The sequence below is a fragment of the Peromyscus eremicus genome, chromosome 14, assembly GCF_949786415.1.
Source record: "Peromyscus eremicus chromosome 14, PerEre_H2_v1, whole genome shotgun sequence".
NCBI classification, from domain to species: Eukaryota; Metazoa; Chordata; class Mammalia; order Rodentia; family Cricetidae; genus Peromyscus; species Peromyscus eremicus.
In genome coordinates this window covers 76,637,028-76,656,751 of record NC_081430.1, presented here as the reverse complement: position 1 = coordinate 76,656,751, position 19,724 = coordinate 76,637,028, and the positions used below count along the sequence as shown (strand labels likewise).

The 19,724-nt window shown below is 42.2% G+C and overlaps 1 protein-coding gene and 1 long non-coding RNA gene across 12 annotated transcripts in view; one reads left to right on the top strand and one right to left on the bottom strand.

Annotated features, from left to right (window-relative positions):
- LOC131923799 (uncharacterized) overlaps positions 1 to 19,724 on the top strand; it is a 46,965-nt gene that overhangs the window by 11,327 nt on the left and 15,914 nt on the right. For both annotated transcript variants that reach the window (XR_009382720.1, XR_009382721.1), the window contains one exon: positions 4,349 to 4,430. This is a non-coding gene — a long non-coding RNA (uncharacterized LOC131923799). The remainder of the gene's footprint in view (positions 1 to 4,348; positions 4,431 to 19,724) is intronic.
- Positions 2,747 to 19,724, bottom strand: part of Garin2 (golgi associated RAB2 interactor family member 2) — a 32,686-nt gene continuing 15,708 nt past the window's right edge. For 3 of the 10 annotated variants that reach the window (XR_009382716.1, XR_009382714.1, XR_009382719.1), the window contains 4 exons: positions 16,111 to 16,349; positions 9,788 to 9,907; positions 7,956 to 7,984; positions 4,765 to 4,940 (listed from right to left, as the gene is read on the bottom strand). Coding sequence is in view for 4 of the 10 variants with exons in the window: in XM_059278959.1 (XP_059134942.1) it covers positions 3,819 to 3,883; positions 7,956 to 7,984; positions 16,111 to 16,349 (333 nt within the window). In the remaining 6 variants the exon portion in view is untranslated. Of the gene's footprint in view, positions 2,868 to 3,811; positions 3,884 to 4,136; positions 4,941 to 7,955; positions 7,985 to 9,787; positions 9,908 to 16,110; positions 16,350 to 19,724 lie in introns of those variants that run through there. The other 7 variants (XR_009382717.1, XR_009382718.1, XM_059278959.1 and 4 more) reach the window with 7 other exon arrangements.

Genomic DNA, 19,724 nt, shown 5'->3' with positions numbered 1-19,724 from the left:
GTTCCAGGGGGTTAGAGTCCATGATCATCATGGCGGGGAGCATGGCAGCAGGAAGGCAGGCCTGATGCTGGAGCAGTAGCTGAGAGCTTATTTTTGATCCACATGCAACAGGTGGGAGGCAGAGACAAAGAGCTAACTGGGAATGACTTGGTCTTTTGAAACCCCCAAGTCTGCCTCTAGTGACACACCTCCTCCAACAGGCCACACCCAATCCTTCCCAAACAGTTCTACCAACTGGGGACCAAACATTCAAATATATGAGCCCGTGGGGCCCATTCTCATTCAAACCACCACAACCCACAATGATCTAATTAATTTCCTTCCACTAAGCCCCACTATCTGAAAGCTAGGTACCTTCTAGTCATGTCAAAACTTGGGGCCAAGTCTTCAATACATGGGCATTTGGGGGCCATTCAAGATCCAAATTATAGAGCTTCATTATTTTAGTGTATAATTATATTTTGACTTTAAAAACCAACTTGTCAAGGTATAACTTAAATGATTTTAAAAACATTTTAAAATATTTTTATTGAAAAATATATACATGGAAATAACAGCCACTTCAGTCAAAAGACAGGCTATTTCCATGTCTTCCAAAAGTTCCCTGTATATCTTTCCAGTCATTGCCCTCCTAGCCAACTGTGCCCCAGATAACCACTGACCTAGCTCATAAGTGAGTTGTTTTCCAAATTGTCTTTTAAATCACATTGTGTATTCTTTTACTATCTGACTTCTTTCATTGAACATGTTTCTACGACTGCTGTGTTGAAGCATTTATTACTGGTTTGTTTCTTTTGCTTGCCAAGTGGTATTGCTGTATGGACATACCACAATTTGTTTAACTACTCATCTGTTGATGGGTAATTGGGTTGTTTCCAAGTTTTTTCTGTTATGAATAAACCACTATGATCATTCATGTATAAGCCTTGTTTTGAACTTATGTCTTGTTATGAAAAAGCTTTTCATTTTTCTTCGGTTATCTGATAAGAACGTCTTAGCTTTGTAAGAATCTTCTGAACTATTTTCTAAGGTGCCTGTACACCGGTCTTTTGAAGGACTCTTATTAGTTAGTAATAGCCAATCATAGTTAAGACTGTCTTCCCTGATTTGTCACAGACAAGCTATATCAAAGAAATAGTTTATAAAGGAGAAGTCATTTCCCACTTGCAAAGTGTTTATGTGTACTTCAGATGGTAGCACATCCCCAGTGACAGTCTCTTTTTGATTCTGTGGAAATCTTTTTCCTCATGTGGAGGTGGGAAAGAAATTCTTTTCCTCTTTGGAGCAGCAGGTAAAGGGAGACAAATGCCCTGGTTGGTGAGCCAAAAATGGGTAAAGGATTTTTCTCTTAAGGGGTACTATGGAAATATACACGAGCGTGAATTACAATTTTCTTTTAGCTTGGCTATAGAGCTCCTCATGTTCAAATGCTATTTCTACCATTTTCTGTGTGTACCTTCAGCAAATACCCTCCAAGCTTCATTTTGCCATCTGTAACCAGGGGAGACAACAGTACTCTATGGATTTCTATGCAGATTAACTGTAGAATGATCAGCAGGTTTCATAACATAATGAAGTGGTAACTGTATTTTAATGTGTATGAGTGTTTTGCCTGCATGCATGTATATGTATGTGTACTGCATGCATGCCTGGTGCCCATGGAGGTCAGAATGGTGTCAGGTCCCCCAGAACTGAAGTTATAGATGGTTGTGAGTTGCTGTGTAGGTGCAGGGAACTGAACTCAGGTTCTCTGCAAGCACAGCAAGTGCTCTGATCTGCGAAGCAATCTGTTCAGCCCCTAGATGGAAACTTTAAAAAAATACAAATCATTCTTCAGACAGGGATTGTCTATAGTTTCCTACTTTTCCTCTTTGGCTTTGGGGTTGTGGGCATTACAGTCAGGGTCTTGTGCATGCCAGGATAGGCAAGTACTCTACCACTGACCTCCATGCCCAGCCTGTGGTTTCCTTTAAATGGAGTTTCTTAAAAATCTGGTTGAAGGCTGGGTGGCGGTGGCGCACACCTTTAATCCCAGCACTCAGGAGGCAGAGCCAGGCGGGTCTCTGTGAGTTTGAGGCCAGCCTGGTCTACAGATCGAGCTCCAGGACAGGCACCAAAGCTACAGAGAGAAACCTTGTCTCGAAAAACAAAAACAGCCGGGCGGTGGTGGTGCACGCCTTTAATCCCAGCACTCGGGAGGCAGAGCCAGGCGGATCTCTGTGAGTTCGAGGCCGGCCTGGGCTACCAAGTGAGTTCCAGGAAAGGCGCAAAGCTACACGGAGAAACCCTGTCTCGAAAAACCAAAAAAAAAAAAACCAAAAAAAAAAAAAAACACAAAAAAACAAAAACAAACAAACAAAAAAACTGGTTGAAAATGACACTCAGTAAATTGTCACTTAGTATCATGTATTGCCAAATTATGAATTCAATGAATCCTACTTAGCACCAAGTATTCACTAGAACACAGATATGCAAAGAACACAGTCTTCACCCTCAGTGACCCCACAACATCCAAGGCAGGAAACAGAGGGGAGGGGCTAGTGTAACAGGGATGGAAGTAAAGACACAGAGAAGAGCAACTTTTCCTAAGAAGCCCAAACCAAAGACGTCTTAGAAGCTGAGTTTATAAATTAAAATCCTTGTAATTTTCATAGCTCCTTAGCTTCTTTTAAAATACATATCCACAAACAGGAAAAAAATCCACACCTAAAATAGGATTTTAGAAATTAGGTGGCATAGATTTGCATTCTGAGTGGTTAGTAGTAGCCTTTATTTCTGCCACATAAAAGATACTGCTGTTTTCCTCTTGAAGAGATCGCCTTTTTTCTGAGTTGGGCTTTGTTTTTAGTTTAGTAGTTTGTACTGATCTGACAAAAAACACAAAAGTCAGTTTATTTCAAAGGTCAGAAATGCAAAATGTATACTTACATACAAAATGTCCTAAGAGGTTTTACTCCTAAGTGAAAGGCTAAAAATTAATACAAAGAAGCGAATAAAAGATAAAATTAGAACTGGAATGATAACTTAGTTGTTAAGAGCACTTGCTGCTCTTGCATAGGACCTGGGTTCAGTTCCCGGCACCCACATGGTGGCTTATAATTGTATTATACGTTAGATAGTACGATCTACTATACCATACTCCAGTTCCAGGGAGTCTGACGCCTTCATCCAACTTCCAAAGGTATGGCCATAGTGCACACCCATGCAGGCAAAACACGCATACACATAAAATAAATAGGTCTAAAAAATAATATTAAGATGAAGTGAAACTAAGGGCTTGGGATGTAGATCAGCAGTAGAGGACTTATGAGTAAGGCCCTGGGTTCATCTCCAAGTGCCACTAAAAATAAAAATGGTACTAAAAGTAAAAATAATAAAACTATCTATAATGATGCTTTTCTTCATAACATAAAAAACAGTAAAGATCTATGCACAGACAAGCTGTCTTAGGTACAGGTGCCTGCCGGTAAGCCTGACAACCTGAGTCCAGTCCCCGGGACCTGCACAGTATACAGAGAGAATAACCCCATGTAGCGGCAGCAGAGGGCAGTTCTCTTCCAGTGCCTCCTCACCAAAGCCCCCTCTGTTCTGCCTCCTGCTGCTGTTGCCCTCTGGCCTATGAGAAGAGTCAAGAGAAGAAGCCACAAGCAACCCCTCCCCCCACTTCCATTCCCCTCTTTATGGGCAACTTCACCTCTTCTGTTACCACAGTAGAAATAAGGAGACTCGTGTTAAGAGTAAGGTGTTAAAACTTTCTGAAGGTGCCATGTCTACGGTTTAAAGCTACAGCCTTAGCAGATTGCAAACTCACCTTTAGGTCATCCGACAGGCTTCTCCAGCGACTGTGACTTTTTCTGTTTTACCTGTCTTCTGTACACTCCCCCTGAGAAAGGGGGAGACAGATGAGGTACCAGGTCGAGGAGATTAGAAGAGGGTTTGACAGGAGGAGAGAGAGCCAGGAGGGACGAGGAGCCAGAGTGGGAGAGAGTGGAAGAGATATCATTGGAGGGAAGTAGGAGAGAGAAGGGCACACAAGGAGAAAACTTAATTGGGTCTCAATTCCAACGGTGGATGTCCTAAGCACCTCGCCCAGGGTCTCTGTTCTGTCCACTGGAGCTCACTGGTGGTTCACAAACCTGGTCCCTTCGGGGCCTTCCTCCCTTGTCCTTTTAGTTCCAGTTTCACAAGCAGGGGATGAACGTGGCCGCTTTGAGAGTTTGATTTGTAATATTGAACAGGACGATGAAAAAAGAAGCAGGCGGGTGGAAAGGAAACTGAGTATTTCATATATGATTTCCCTTTCATTTCTCAAACCTTTATCTTTGGTCTCTTTTTTTTTTCCATCTAGGAAAAATACTGTGGCATCATAGAAAAGTCTGGGCTCTCTATAAAGAAATCAGAAAAGGCTGGGGAGAATGAAGCCTTGAAAGGTAAGAAATGAAAAGTCAAGAAAGGAGAGAGATGGACTCGGGTCCGGAGCGACAGGTCTAGCTTGGGATCTGCCCTGTCATTCCCCGGCCTTGCTTATAGAAACAGTGCATTTGAAAGTGCCACTTTCCACAAAACATTGTGCAGAAAGAAGAGAAAGTAACCCCCTTCCACTGCAGAGGTGTACAGGAGATGAATCGATGTCTCTGTCCTGCACTAGCACTTCCTGGGAGCTGGGAGCGTGAGAATCAGACAACTTGGCACCACGATTTATTTTCCTTCTTTGGGCAGCATTATTATTCCGGCCTTACCTAGAAATTAGGATTACAGACACAATTTCGTGCAGCCTGAATTTAATGGAGTGGAGGTTTAGGGTGTGGTAGTCTTTGCTTTCCTGAGGTAAAGAGTATTAACAAGTGGTAAGAACATGTGGGAGGGAAACACTAGTCAGAGGAGGGTGAACAGGGGGAAAGACACGCTAATCAGGGGGAAGACTGAGAAGCTGTACAAGCCTGGAGAGGATGATGGGAGGACCAGGAGAGGAAAGGGGAAGGAAAGAAAACAAACAGGAAAACAGTTAACGCCACGTTGTGCACTGTGCCGTGCCTGGGATTCAGCAAGCTCCAAGTGGACTTGTGCTACTCCTCTGCGATGACCGTGGCTACTCCCCGGTGCCCAGGACACCCACTCACTCCAAGTTACCTGCTAGCCTTCCAGAAACGGGCTGTCAGCAGCCCCAAATTGCCAGCCTTTAGAAGAGTAACTGTCAAAATGCCCTCCTCAGCCCAACGGCCCAGCCATACACACAGAGACAGGGTAAATGGCGTATTCATGTCACAGAGAAAGGACCGTTAGAACCAAAGCCTGGGGCTCTGACTTAACATCAGTGTGCAATTGCCTCTCTTCGGTATCCTCCATATTCCCCCTCAAACTGTCATTCTTGTTCTTTGTCTCTGTTGTTCCTACACATCGATAGAATAATTCTCTGTGTGTGAGCACACACATGTGTGGTGGGTGTACATGTATGTGTGCACCTGTACACATGTGGAGGCCAGAGGACAACCTTAGGTGTCTCCTCAGGACCTGTCCATCTTGGTTTCTGAGACATGGTTTCTCAGGGCCTGGGGCTTACAGACTCAGCTAAGCTGATCAGTGGCCCTCTAGGGTCCTCTGGTCTCTGCATAGTGCTGGTATTAGTAGTGTGCACTGCTATGCCCAGCTCTTTATGTGGGTGCTGGGGGTTGAACTCACATCCTCACGCTTCAGCCCTTCAGTGCTGACCTACCTATCTCTCCAGACCCCTCAATAAATCATCATCGTCACCGCCATCCCACCATCATTGGTAGTGCACACTAACTGTATAGAATATGTAAGGAACTCTTTCTGACTACATATACACATCCTTGTTCGAATTCTGACTGCTTCTTACCTGTTCAAGACCGTTTGGCACCCTCCACCTTGATTGACAGAGAGATTCCTACCTGGCCTCTCTGTACCCAGCATCCTCTAGCTTCTCAGAGATTCAGTCAGTAGAGAACCGTTTTAAAACACAACAACTTTACCACTTCTCTGTCATTCAGTGGCTTCTCTTTGGCTAACACACAGTATTACGGCAGGTAACCTGCCTGCTATTTCTGTGGCCTCTCCTGAGTCTGCCAAAGTGCTTCATATAGAGTACATAAGCATTACATGCTCGTGCAGTTGCAAACAAAATTGAGTTTGTACCAGAAGACATAGTAGCGGAAGTACTAGTCACATGTAAGATGAAGACGACTATATTAGTGCCCTGCATGAACTGGACACATCCATAGTTGGCTAACGAGTCCCTCGTACATTGCACTACCTCTATCTCTATGTTTAGTGACAGGTTAGTCATGATTATTAGCAGTCAGGCTGCCATTAGATGGAGCTTTGCCTTTAGCAAACAAGGCAGTGTTTACTTTTACTGGGTAACTCTGGAGTTTTAGTTTGCAGTAGAAGTTGGTAGGTAAAAAGTCTACAAACTAAAAGGTGTATCTTGTATTTTCTTTTTTTTTTTTTTTTTTTTGTTTTTTGTTTTTTCGAGACAGGGTTTCTCCGTGTAGCTTTGTGCCTTTCCTGGAACTCACTTGGTAGCCCAGGCTGGCCTCGAACTCACAGAGATCCGCCTGGCTCTGCCTCCCAAGTGCTGGGATTAAAGGTGTGCGCCACCACTGCCCGGCTGTATTTTTTTTTTAAAGATTTATTTTTAATCACGTATATATATGTGTGCATGTCTGTGAAAGTATATACCATTTATGTGTGGGTGCCCACGGAGGCCAGAGGTGTCAGCTCTCCTATAGCTTGAGTCACAGACGGTTGTGAGCTGGCTAACCTGGGAGCTGGGAATCAACTGGGATCCTCTAAGAGAGTAACACACGTTGGTAACTACTGAGTCATCTCTCCAGCCCCTGTCTTGCATTTTCTTTATAGAAGTACATTTCTCTACGGTGTTCTCAGGTTCAACACTGTAGATTGGAATGCGGACCCCACGTTGTGGTGAAGATCAACTGGTGTTTTGGATACTGATACCAATGAGAATATATAAAGACAAATCCCATTTGTGTAAAACTCTATACTATATTGGGCTGGAGAGGTGGCTCAGTGGTTAGAACACTGGCTGCTCTTTCCAGAGGACCTGGGTTCAGTTCTCAGCACTCACTTGATGGTTAGCAACTGTAACTCCAGTTCCAGGGCATCTGATACCCAAATATGCATGCAGACAAAATACTCATACATATAAAATAAATCTTTTAAAAAAATTCTATCTACCCTATAATCTTCTTTTCCTTTCTTTCCCTTTTTTTTTTTTTTGTAGGACTCTTAAGTATGACCACAAATGTCTTCAGATATTCTGGTTTTTTTGTATTATTTTTCCTCTCCACTTAAATCAAGTTAAATATTCCTCTGTGTTCTTTCCAGCATATTCTTTTCTGAGTGTGACATAGCTGAGGTTTATTCCAGTTCACAGGTTAGAGTGGCTTAGAGGTGAGTCAGCAGTCAGCAAAGGGCAAGGCTTCCGTGTTGGCCTATCTGACAACCTCCTTGTCCAGTGTTTGTTGTTAGAAGTTAAAGATTCCTTAAGACATGGGGATGTGTTAAGAAGAATCCCTGTACCCAGACATTAATGTTACTCCACAGTGAGAGTTAGGCTAAAGACATACATGGGAGAGCAGAGGAGCTAAGTGATTTTTAATTTACCAAAAATGTTCCCCATACAGATCTGCAAGGATGGGAGGTCACCTTACTGCTGTGGGTTGGATTCCATCTGTGGAGCTTTCCTTAGAGTGGTTCACGCCTGGTTAGACTCAGGGAACTGGGAGGTCAGACTGACAGACACACCTGGGAGAATCCGAAGATGGGCTTGGAAGTCTCTCTCCAGGGTGGAGTGTTTAGATTGGGAAGGCATCAGAAAGTCCAGCTGGAACCCTTGTTCTACTGCTCTAAGAACCTGGCTGACTCCTCTACTGAAGAGCACAATAAAACATGTCTTGGAATTTGTTCCTTACCTGAATTGTTTGAGTCATTCCTTGTACTCCTGTAAAAATAAACAACACGTTTCAAGGAGTTGCCACCGTGACCACAGATATTTAGAAAAGAATGGCTGGGTCTGAGATCACTAGTCATTTTTCAAATGCTTTGTGAGTAGTAATGCACCTTGCTAGCAAGCCTAGACGTCGTGATTATGCCAAGGTAAGATTGTGTATTTACAGGTTATTCAACACGTAAAAGCCACAAAAGTCAGATTGTATATAATAGCATAAAGTCTGCTGGCATCTCCCCCTGCCGCTGCTCAGCCTTCCCCTCCTGGAGTGCAAGAGTCTGTTGATTTCGCTGCCCACGTCATTGTAGAGGTGATTATGACTCATGCGAGGGGTCAGGCAGATACATTCACTTCAAGGTCTACAGTGGATCTTTCAGGATCTAAACTTAAAGCAGTAGTTCTCTGGAATTTGCCAAAAAGGAGTCACATATATTCTGCCAATAGGTCAGATGACTTAGATTGAAGGCTGAGGCTAATGATAAAAACTGTCAAGAGACTGGGCAATACAAAGAGAATGTGCCTTACAAAACAGGTACAAACGAAGGCCAATTATCCCGGTCAAAGCAAAGGGTCACAGCAGCACTGTTCTCTTTGTATGTGAGGAGTGTAAATTCTTCAAGATGTCTTGCTACAGTGGAGAAAAGCCTAGTTCCTTCATCTTTATCCCATATGGATTTAAATCGCTTACTTTGCATTTTAAACAGTAGTGACCAGAGAGGCAAAATACTCAGCAAGGCTGTGTTTGGCTTTTTAACACTTTTGCATCCTAAAGCCAACAATTATAAATTAGAACGTGTCCCTGAAATTAATGGTCTTAGGACAGAAAAATAACATGTAGAATATATTCATCAACCTCACCTTCCTGGCTAAATCTTAAAAATAGCCCTGGAATAAAGGTTAGGTGAATTCCATTCTGTTCTTAAAATATTACATCTTTCTTTCATAATTAACATCTCAGATTAGAGGCTAGCTACTAATTATGTTCCTGGTGCAAACAGGCAGCAAAAATATAAATATTTTTATATTTTTATATTTTTATAACTATTTCTGATATACCAAAAATATTCCCCATGCAAATATGTCCCCATGGGACAGACCTCAAGAGCATTATTTAGAATAGCAATTTAGTTTTGTTTTTATTTCCTTATTTATTTCTTCCCAGTAGTTATTAGATTAATGGTATAGGAAGCTAATGGGTAAAGCCTTAAAGAATTTAAATTTGCTAAATTATAGTATCCTTGCATCTTAAAATTCCATTACTTAGCTGCTTATGTAGGAAATCATATCATTTCTAATGATCATATAGTGAGGCTAACATAACCTAGCACATACTTTTCTTCCTGTTATCTTTGTAAATTTTATTATTAAAAACAACAGCACGAACAAACCAAGGGGGCTGGTGAGATGTCTTAGAGGGTAAAAGCACTTGCTGCTAAGCCTGAAAACCTGTTTGATCCCCAGACTCACATGGTGGAAGGAGAGAACCAGCTCCCACAAGTTGTCCTCTGACCTCCACACAGGCAGCCTCACACATTCGTTCCCCATCCTACCCCCACTAATGAATAAACACAATGTAAAAATTATTTAAAAATAAAACAAAAATAATTCTGGGTGTGGTGGTATAGATCCTTGATCCAGAGACAGAGGTAGGTGGATCTCTCTTGAGTTCAGAGCTACATGGTCTACACAGCAAGTTCCAAGCTAGCCAAGTGTCTTAGGGTTTATTTTGCTGTGAAAAGACACTATGATCGCGGCAACTCTTACAAAGAAAATATTTAATTGGGGTGGCTCGCTTACAGTTTCAGAGGTTCAGTCGATTATCATGGCAGGGAGCATGGCGGTGTGCAGGCAGACATGGTGCTGGCTACATCTCGACTTGCAGGCAACAGGAAGTCAACTGAGACACTGGGCAGTATCCTGAGCATAGGAAATCCCAAAGTCTGTCCCCACGGTGACACATTTCCTCTAACAAGGCCATACCCACTCCCAACAAAGTCACACCTCCTAATAGTACCTCCCCTCCCTATGAGATTATGGGGCCAATTATATTCAAACCACCACACTAGGATTACATAGTGAGACCCAGTCTCAAACCAAACCAAACCAACCAACAAACAAAACTACCAGGACAAAACAGTTGAGGGCTTGGGATGTAGTTCAAGGTAGAGCACTTGCTAACATGTACAAGGCCTTAGGTTCAATCCCCTGAACTGAAGGAAAAAAGCAATTAAGAGCTAATATAGGGACTAGAGAGATGGGTCAGCAGTGTGCATTACTCTTCCTGAGGCCCTGAGGTCGGTGTACAACACTCCTGCTCCAAGGGAGCCAATGCCTTCTGCTAGCCTCCATGGCAATTGCACTCACATGTGCATAACCCCACACACATATATGCCCAGAATTAACAATGTTTTTTAAAGAGCTAATCTAATGCTGAGGGAATTTTAGAGCAATGAAACGATTCTTGTGAATGTATAACAAAGGCTACATGCTACATACATTCATCAAAACCTATAAAACTTTATACTATGAAGTATGAACCTTTATGTCATAAAATGTAAACTACAGCCATTTTATAACAACATATCAGCATTGGTACATTGATTATAACATGTCAAGTAAATGAGGAGACTGGGTGTGGAAGGGAAGTGGCAGTGGTTCTAGTTGCTCATTTATTCTATAAATTGAAAGCTGCACCACACAATAAAGCCTGTCAATCAATTGTTCTAGACACGCAACCGTTTTCATGGCAAAAAGGCAGAGAAAAGGGATGCCGATCTAACTGCCTCATGAGGTTAGAATTTAATTTATGGTGTTTGTGGACTATTAGTGGCTGGGAATAATTGTGTCGTGAGATGGAGTAAAATAGAAGGGTGTCGTCAGAGTGCCAGGGCCTGACCACTGGTTATTTAGGACAGATCTGCTAAATTGGATGGGTTCATTTCGATCACTGAAGGAAGACACCCAGGGTTTTCTGTTAAGCCCACACTGGTGAATAGCAGCGGGTGCTCTGTTCCCCACTGGCTGGCACTGCTTCTCATCCTGTATCCTTGGCTTCCTTCTCTGTTGCTGACCAATGGTGTCTGTTTCTCTCCCCATTCTTCAGTATCTCTTTCTCCTGGTTATTGTTTGTTTTGTTTTAGGCCTTCCCCCCTTTTTCCTCCAGCACACCAGGCTTACCAGCAGCCTTTCTGTAGTAAGTCCCAGGCCAAGCTGAGCTATATATTGGGACTTTGTGCTAAAAATAAAAACAATTTAAAAGGTTACGATTGTAGCTTGGTAGCAGAGTTCTTGCTCAGCAAGGAGAGCCTGTGTTCAGTCCCTGATACCGAGAGGGTAGACACAATGTGTCAGTGGTTGGGGACACTTATTTGTTCCAGCTGTTTCTCTGCCTCTAATAGGAAGTAGGAAATTTCCTGTGGACGATAATAACCAAAGTGAGCTGTAAGTATGTGCAGCTAGCTCCTAGTCTTGGAGATTCCTACAAGGAGACTTCTGAGTTTGAGTTGACAGTTTTTCCTTTGGGTATAAAATACAAATACACATCCCTGTGCCCAAGCTAAACAAACAAATGCAATTGAAAAAAATTAAAAACTCAAATATTTAGTAAAGGTGCTAAGACACCTATACCCGTATAAATGGAATTGTGAAGTCTTCAAGATGGGAAGCATCCCTCCATGGTCAAGTGTCCTGTTCGTATCTGTGAGCCTCTTGGTTCAATCCTCAGCACTCCTTCCCCCAAAATTATCAGTACAAAGTTTAACATTTATAAAGTAGATTCAAACTGCTCTGAGCTCAAAGAAGCATGGGAAAGCAAAAGTTAATGTTAGTCAAAGCGCTATTCTTTACCAACAAAAATCAGATGGAAGAATAGTAAATTATTTTTAACACTGAAATGAGCTAGAAAAAAAATTATATCATTGCCCTAGTTACATAGGGGAGTTCATTTGTTGTTGTTGTTGTTCTTGTTCTTCTTCTTCTTGAAGCAACAAAAGTAATTTTCAGTGGCAAAGTGTGATTCATTTGCACGGTAATATTTACCCGGCCCCTTGTATGCATTAAGAACAAGGGATGAACAGTCAAAATAATCAAGTCCCTGTCATTTGAAGTGCTTTATTCCAGTGGAGGAGGCAGATCATAAACAAACAGGATGCATTGTACCAGCTCGGATGTGCTGTGGTTAAATGTGAGATGGTAGGAGCTACGGACGGAGACAGAGCAGTTATGTGAGGAAGTAGACGAGGAAAAGCATGGAGGAGCACATTCGGGCAGAGAACTAAATCACGTAGGAAGCTCTGAGAAGAGTTCCAAGCTGCCTAATAATTACAAACATCTGCCAAATACACCATTTTAAACATACACACGTAATATGCTTATATACATATGAACAAAATGGGGAAAGAAAAATGGATAATCTTTCTGAGTAACTGATGGAAATTCATAAGATTTCCAATTGAATTATCAAGACAGAAACAGTAATTGACTCCAGAAGACAGACACACACTTGAAAAGTATGCTTTGGGCCTGCAAGATGGCTCAGCCCTATTATAGCACTTGCTACCAACCCCAATGACTTACTTCAGTTTGATCCTTGGGACCTACAAGATGGAAGGAGAGAATTTACTCCTACAGTGTCCTCTGACCTCTGTTCATGTGCATACTAACACAGGACAAACAAAGCCATGTAACCAGTTAGAAGGAAAAAGTTAGGCAGTCACCAGTTACTCTCCTTGGTCGTCTGTCACGCATGTGGTAGGGAGCTTCACTGCAGCCAGGGAATGGACCAGCTGTCCATCCACACAACAGATCATCACCCCTAGACTTGTAGAGATACACATCACAGAAACAGCCCAGAGAGGGAACTCATTTATTGGAACGTAGTGTTTCGTAGTTAAAACCTGCAGGTAATCCACGTGACCACGGACGAAGGGCTAATCAGGAAGCAGTCAGCTTTAGTGCACAGCGGATGCTCACCAGGGAAGGCAGGTGTACAGAGCCGAGCACTTACAAGCTAAAAGAGTAAAGTTCCAAAGACGAAGATACAGCGAGGGGCGGGGTTAGTTTACAGCAGGGGGGAAGAAGCCACAGTTGGAACAGAACTGATGATTAAAGGAATTGATACTTGTAGCTATTGATAGATACTGATTTTCTGTTTTAAAAGATTCCTTTTGTTTATTTTTTTAAATTATGTATATGTGGGGGAGGGGAGAGGGTTTGTGTACATGTGAATGCAGTTAGTTACCCTCAGAGTCTAAGAGAAGGCACTGGACAAGGTCTCACTATGTAGCCCTGGCTAGTCTATATAGACCAGGCTGGCTACGAACTCACAAAGATCTGCATGTGTCTGTTTCCCATATGCAGATATGAAAGGTGTGCACTACCGTGCTTGGCAATTAAAAATGTTATTACACCTTTTATATTTCTTTATTACAGAACTGCTTATGGAGTATTCAGATATATTAGTGGAAACATTCTTAATTTGTTTTCAATTTTAAGTAGAACACATCTAGAATTAACTTTTTAAATTAAGTTTTATTATTATTACTATGTGTATATATGACGTATGTGAGAGTATAAGATGTATGTATGAGTGTGGGCACACTTGTGCCACAGTGTGTGTGTGTGTGTGTGTGTGTGTGTGTATGTGTGTGTGTGTGTGTATGTGTGTGTGTATGTGTGTGTGTGCGCGCGCGCGTAGGAGAGAGAGAGAGAGAGAGAGAGAGAGAGAGAGAGAGAGAGAGAGAGAGAGAGACAGAGAGAGATCACTTGCAGGTCTCTCTTTCCACTGTTGCTCTGGGAATCTAACTCAGGCTATCAGGCTTGGACAGCAAGCACTTTTATTTGCTGAGCCATCTTGCTGACCCTAGAATTTCCTTATTTAAAAAAAAATTATTAAGTGTAGTGGTGTTGCTTGTGTTCCTAACACTTAGGGCTGAGGTATAAAGATCATAAAGTTCAAGACCAGCATGAGCTACCTTGTGAATCTGAGCCCAGCCTGGGCTGTGTAGTAAGACTCAAAACCAAAACAAACCGGCTGTGTTTGAAGTAAGTAGCTTTATCGTGACACTGGGACACTCACTATCACATGGATGTTTTCTGTTACCAAGAATATAAATTTTCCAGTGTGGCCAAAATGTGGTGACCATTCTGCTCTCTGTTTGTGTGGCTAGTACTAAGCTTCCTCAGTTCTATCCTAAGCTCGCTGCGTTTTGCCTACCAAGACTCTAAGACATTAGAGATCTTAATCTTTATCTTTATTGTCACAAGCAGGGTTAACTCCGGGTGATCTTTATTGTGCTGTTCTTGTCTGGCTTAGAAAAAGCAAACTAGAGTTTTAAGAAATAAAAAATATGTTTTATAATTCTACACGAAAAATGGCATAAACCAAAGATTATTCAGTTAAATAAAATAATAAAAAAAAACTTACTGAGATTTGCCTGCCTCTGCCTCCTGAGTGCTGGGATTAAAGGTATGCGCCACCATGTCTGGCTTATTTATTTTAAATTTACATGTATGTGTCAGTACCTGCACATATGTATGTACACCATGTGCATGCTAGGTACCATCAGATGCCAGAAGAGGATGTTGGATCTCCTGTAGCTGGATTTATAGGCAGTTATTTACTGCCCAGTGTGGGTGCTAGGAACCAAACCAGGGGCCTCTGTCAGAGCCCTAAGTGCTCTTAACTGCTGAGCCGTCTCTCCAGCTCCTACTGTCTCCAAGTTTTACAGAAAAAAATTTTATAGACTTTCTTAATAACATTTTACTATTCTAGATGTGACACTTTTTTGTTTTGTTTTGATTTTGGAGACTGGCTTCTTTATTTCTTTCTTTCTTTTCTTTTTCTTTTTTTTTTTTTGGTTTTTCGAGACAGGGTTTCTCTGTGTAGTTTTGGTGCCTGTCCTGGATCTCGTGCTGTAGACCAGGCTGTCCTTGAACTCACAGAGATCTGCCTGGCTCTGCCTCCTGAGTGCTGGGATTAAAGGCATGTGCCACCACCACCTGGCAATGTGACATTTAAGTTTTTAGTTTTCCTCTTTTTTTAAAAAGTAGCCATTCTAATAGTTTACTACTTTGTCCTTTTTGAAAAAAAAAAAAAAACCAATGAATCTCTTTAAGACTTCAAATTACTTAATAAATTCTGGTTGGTTTCATTCCTAAATTAATTTTTCTTATCCTATGTATATGTGTACGGTACATATAATTTCTTCCCCCACCCTGTGCTGAAGATCAAACCCAGGGCCTTGTGTGTGCTAAGCAAGCAGTCCACCCCTGAGCTCCCTCATTTGTGTTTTTATTAACATAAGTTGTTTGTTTAAGGTGAGGCTGGTTTGGACCTCATGGGCTGAAGAGATTGTCCTGCCTTAGCCTCCAGAGTAGCTGGGACTACAGGTGTGGGCCCTCCAGCCTAATGTAAGCCTTTGATCTGGGCTCTTTCAAGTGTTGCCCTAGAAAGATGGTATTAACTTGCCCCTTTCTGCCACTGTAACATCCACGGACGTTCAGCTTCAGTCAGCTCTGCAGCAGAAGGATTAAAATAATGAAAGTAGTTTTTGCATATTTTTGGAAGTACAGAGACGTGTAAGGGATAGAGGCTCTGTAGAAGAAAATGTAGATAAGTATAGAGATAAAAATACCCAAATCAGCCGGGTGGTGGTGGCACACACCTTTAATCCCAGCACTCGGGAGGCAGAGCCAGGCGGATCTCTTTGAGTTTGAGGCCAGCCTGATCTACAGAGTGAGTTCCAGGCCAGGTACCAAAATTACACAGAGAAACCCTGTCTCGAAAACCAAAACAACAACAACAAAAATACCCACAATCTTTCTAGATGTCAACACCCCAGCTCTAAAATGTGGGCCCTATGCTTCTCTTTATTTCCTAAAATGCATGCTTTTGGCATTCAGCCAACAGCCAGAATAGCAGCCGAGCAACATAAGAAGCTGGTATGGAAATAAAAATTAGCCAAGGCTGACCCAAATAAGGATGTCTAAGAGGTTCCTGTATCATCATTATCAGACTCTATCTGACTGAGGATCTTCAGAGACAAATGCCTGAGTTACAGGGAAACTAGCATATATCCGTTTACATAGTGTACATCCTAGAATTTCCCCATGCTACTGACCTGGATTCTGTAGCCTTGAGATCTGTGTTTGGAAGATCAGTCATCTTTCCTTCTAAGGTTTTATCGCATGTTTCTTTGGATATATTTTCCTCACTTTTTACAGGAGTCAAAGTAGTCTGAAAACATTTCTCGCCTTGGAAAGTGAGTGTTAAGTTTGAGATGGTGACATGTTTGGGGGATTCTCTGAGCTGGTTCTTACTTTTCGTGTCTCGTAGACACCCATGCTTCAGGACATTTTCCTAGGGAAATGACAAGCAAGAGCAAATCAGATAACGGAAGGACATCGTGCATAGACAGATGGTTTATGGAGTAGTTTCTAGTCATTTCGTTCATACTTACTGAGTACTCATAGGTCCAGGGACAGGGAGTAAGGCATGGTGATGCACTGCTGTGAAGAAGAGCCTGGGCTGCTGTGGAGGCTGGTGTCATGGGAACCATGGCAGGCTCTGCTGCAGCCTAATGCCATTCATTCAGAATCCATACACTAGTGTCACCTCACACAAGATGATTAGTGTTCAGTCACACACTTATCTTTAAGTTATGGGGTAAGGAAGGTTTTCTAGGAATACCTTGCTATCTACTCTCCAGGCAGGTTGCTCTTAGGAACATCTAATAGGCTGTGGGGGCTTAGGGCTCGTAATATTAATAATTCCGTTTTTCAAGAACTACAGCCTAATCTAAAGTGCAATTTTCTAAAGCCTCTCCTCTGCTTTTAATGGTCTTCCTGTTACATACCACCTCTCCAGGTCTCTCCTATCAGAATGTCTCATGTGGGCCTCAGTGCCATCAGTCAACGCACTCTTAACCCTGTGTCTCTGACCTTCCTCACATCTGCTCTTCTTCCTCCATGGCCACCACTGGTCCATTCTAGTGCTGTTGGCCTAGTGTACATGCCTGCAGTTCAGCACAGGGCAAACTGAAGCTGGAGGATTGCAAAGTCAAGGACAGTCTGGGCTACTAGAGCAAGACCATGTCTCAAAAACAACGAACAAACCAAATGCAACCTTGGCAATAGAATCTTAGTTCCTAAAGAGAAACCTTCATTTTTTTTTCTTATAATAACAGCAATGTGTATTTATTATAGACTATTTAAGACCAGAAAGGAGAGTCTGGTTAAGAATGCCAATTGCTCTTCCAGAGGACCCAGGTTCGATTCCCAGCACCCACATGTGGTTCACAACTGTTTGTAATTCCAGTCTCTGGAGATCCAATGCTCTTTTCTGGCCTCTGCAGGCCCTGCACACAGGTGGTGTATAGATATACATACAAGCAAAACATCCATACACATTAAAAAAAAAAAATCCTCTGAGGAACGAAGTGCAAGTTAGGAAATGTCTCCTTGTGTGGTGGCCCTGTCCAGAAACAATGGTTCCTCCCACACACTAATCTCCATCATACTTCCATTGGGGTCACTTTGAAATGATCGCCTACATTTCCATCTGACATTTTATCTTTTTCTTTCCTTTTCTTTTAATGGCACCGTGGATTGAATCTCAGGCCACACGCACACTGTACTAGTACTTTACTACTGCACTGTCTCCCTATCCCTTTTTCTACTTTTAACTTTGAGATAGGGTCTCAGCAAGTTCTCAGACTGGCCTAGAGCTCATTCTGTGGTCCACGCAGGCCTTGGACTCACAAGCTTCTGTTACGGGCTCTCGCCACCAGACCTGGCTAATTATCATCAGAATTTCCTACCTGTCATTAAAAACTGAAAAACTATTCGAATATTTCCTATTTTAAAAGTACTTACCTACAGCATAGGAAAAAGAATTCTGAAGAGTAAATAAGGTATAAACTGCACATATTTCCTCGACGTAGAGACAAACTGTTATTCACAATACATGTAATTTCTTTTGTATGTGTGTTCAAGTACATGCCCATGTGTGTGCATGTATGTGCATGTGCTTGTGGAGGCCAGAAGTCCACATGGGCATCTTCACTTTCTACCTCTCCATCTTATGTTTTGAGACACCATTTCTCAATGGGACTTGAGGCTCACTGACCAGATTAGACTGCCTCCTCAGTGCTGGGATTTCCAGTGTGTGCCACTATGCCTAGCTTTTTATGCAGGTGCTGGGGATCAAACCCACGTCCTCAGGCTTGCTGCACAAGCATTTTACTAAAGGAGTCATCTCCCCAGTCCCTATTTTTCTCTCTTAGTGTGTATGCATCAATGGACTTTTATATCTAAGACATTATATTTTTTAACTCAATTGTATATAATAAACATCTTTTCAGGCCAAGAAACATTTTTTGAATAATTTTAACTAATTCATCTAATAGAGTGTTGCTATGACTTGACATACTTTGGGAACCCCTGAACAAGATGAATATGTCACTTGCCCTCTGTAGTTTTAAGTTTGCTTGGCTGTTCTTGGCAGGAGTTTCCAGTGGTTCTCAACTTGTAGGTTGTGACCCCTCAGGATCAAACAAACTCTTTCACCAGGGTCACATATCAGATATCCTGCATATCAAATATTGGCATTACAATTCAAAACAGTAGCAAAATTACAATTATGAAATAGCAACAAAAGTAATTTCATGGTTGGGAGTCACCACAGCATGAGGAACTGTACTAAAGGGTCCAGCATTAGGAAGGTTGAGAACTACTGGTTTATGCTGGTCTCATGCTTTCATTACTTCGCTATTACAGGCATCGTTTAGATATGGGATGAGTAATGTCTTCCTTGTGTGTGTAGTGCTGTGGGCTGAACTCAAGGCCTTGTGTGCACCAAGCACATATGGTATCACTGACACAGCCCCATCCCATGATTCACATCTTTGGAGCTGGACTCTTCATTCCTGTTAGGGGGTATAAATATATATATTTTTATTTCATGTGTGTTAGTGTTTTGCCTGCATGTATGTCTGTTTGAGAGTGTTGGATATCTTGGAACTGAAGTTACAGTTGTGAGCTGTCATGTGGATGCTGGGAATTGAACCTGGATCCTCTGGAAGAGCAGCCAGTGTTCTTAACTTCTGAGCCACTTCTCCAGCCCTGGGGATAAATATCTTTAAAGTTCTTGGTTCATAATCATTTCAAGAATGTTTGGCCAGTTCTTACCCATACTGTAGATCTCTCCAAGCCCTCATACCTATACTCCCTACCAGTCACTGTTTTTACTCTGTTCATTGTCAGCTACATGGGTGAAATTAGGGAGGGGACATCAGATGGGGAAAGAGATGTTGATCATCTGGTACACCACTGTACACCCGGCAAGGAACACAGTGAGATGAGAGTTTTAAATTTTTTCTCCAATTGCTCATGAGTGGTTTTTTTGTGAAATGTCTGTCCTCAATCATCATCTTTTTTTATACCGTGGATTTAGTGGAGATTTTTCACTAGCTGTCTTCAACTGATCTCTACAAACCATCATGCTACTAGATTAATATATTTTAAGATATTTTTAATTTTTATTTGTGTGTGCATGCATGTGTGTCCGTGTGTGTCCGTGTGTGTCCGTGTGTGTGTGTGTGTGTGTGTGTGTGTGTGTGTGTGTGTGTGCCTGTGCCATGTGTGGGCAGGTGCCTGTGGAGGCTAAAAGGGGCATCACATCCTCTGGAGGTAGAGTTGTAGGCAGTTGTGAGCAGGATGTGTGTATTGAGAACTG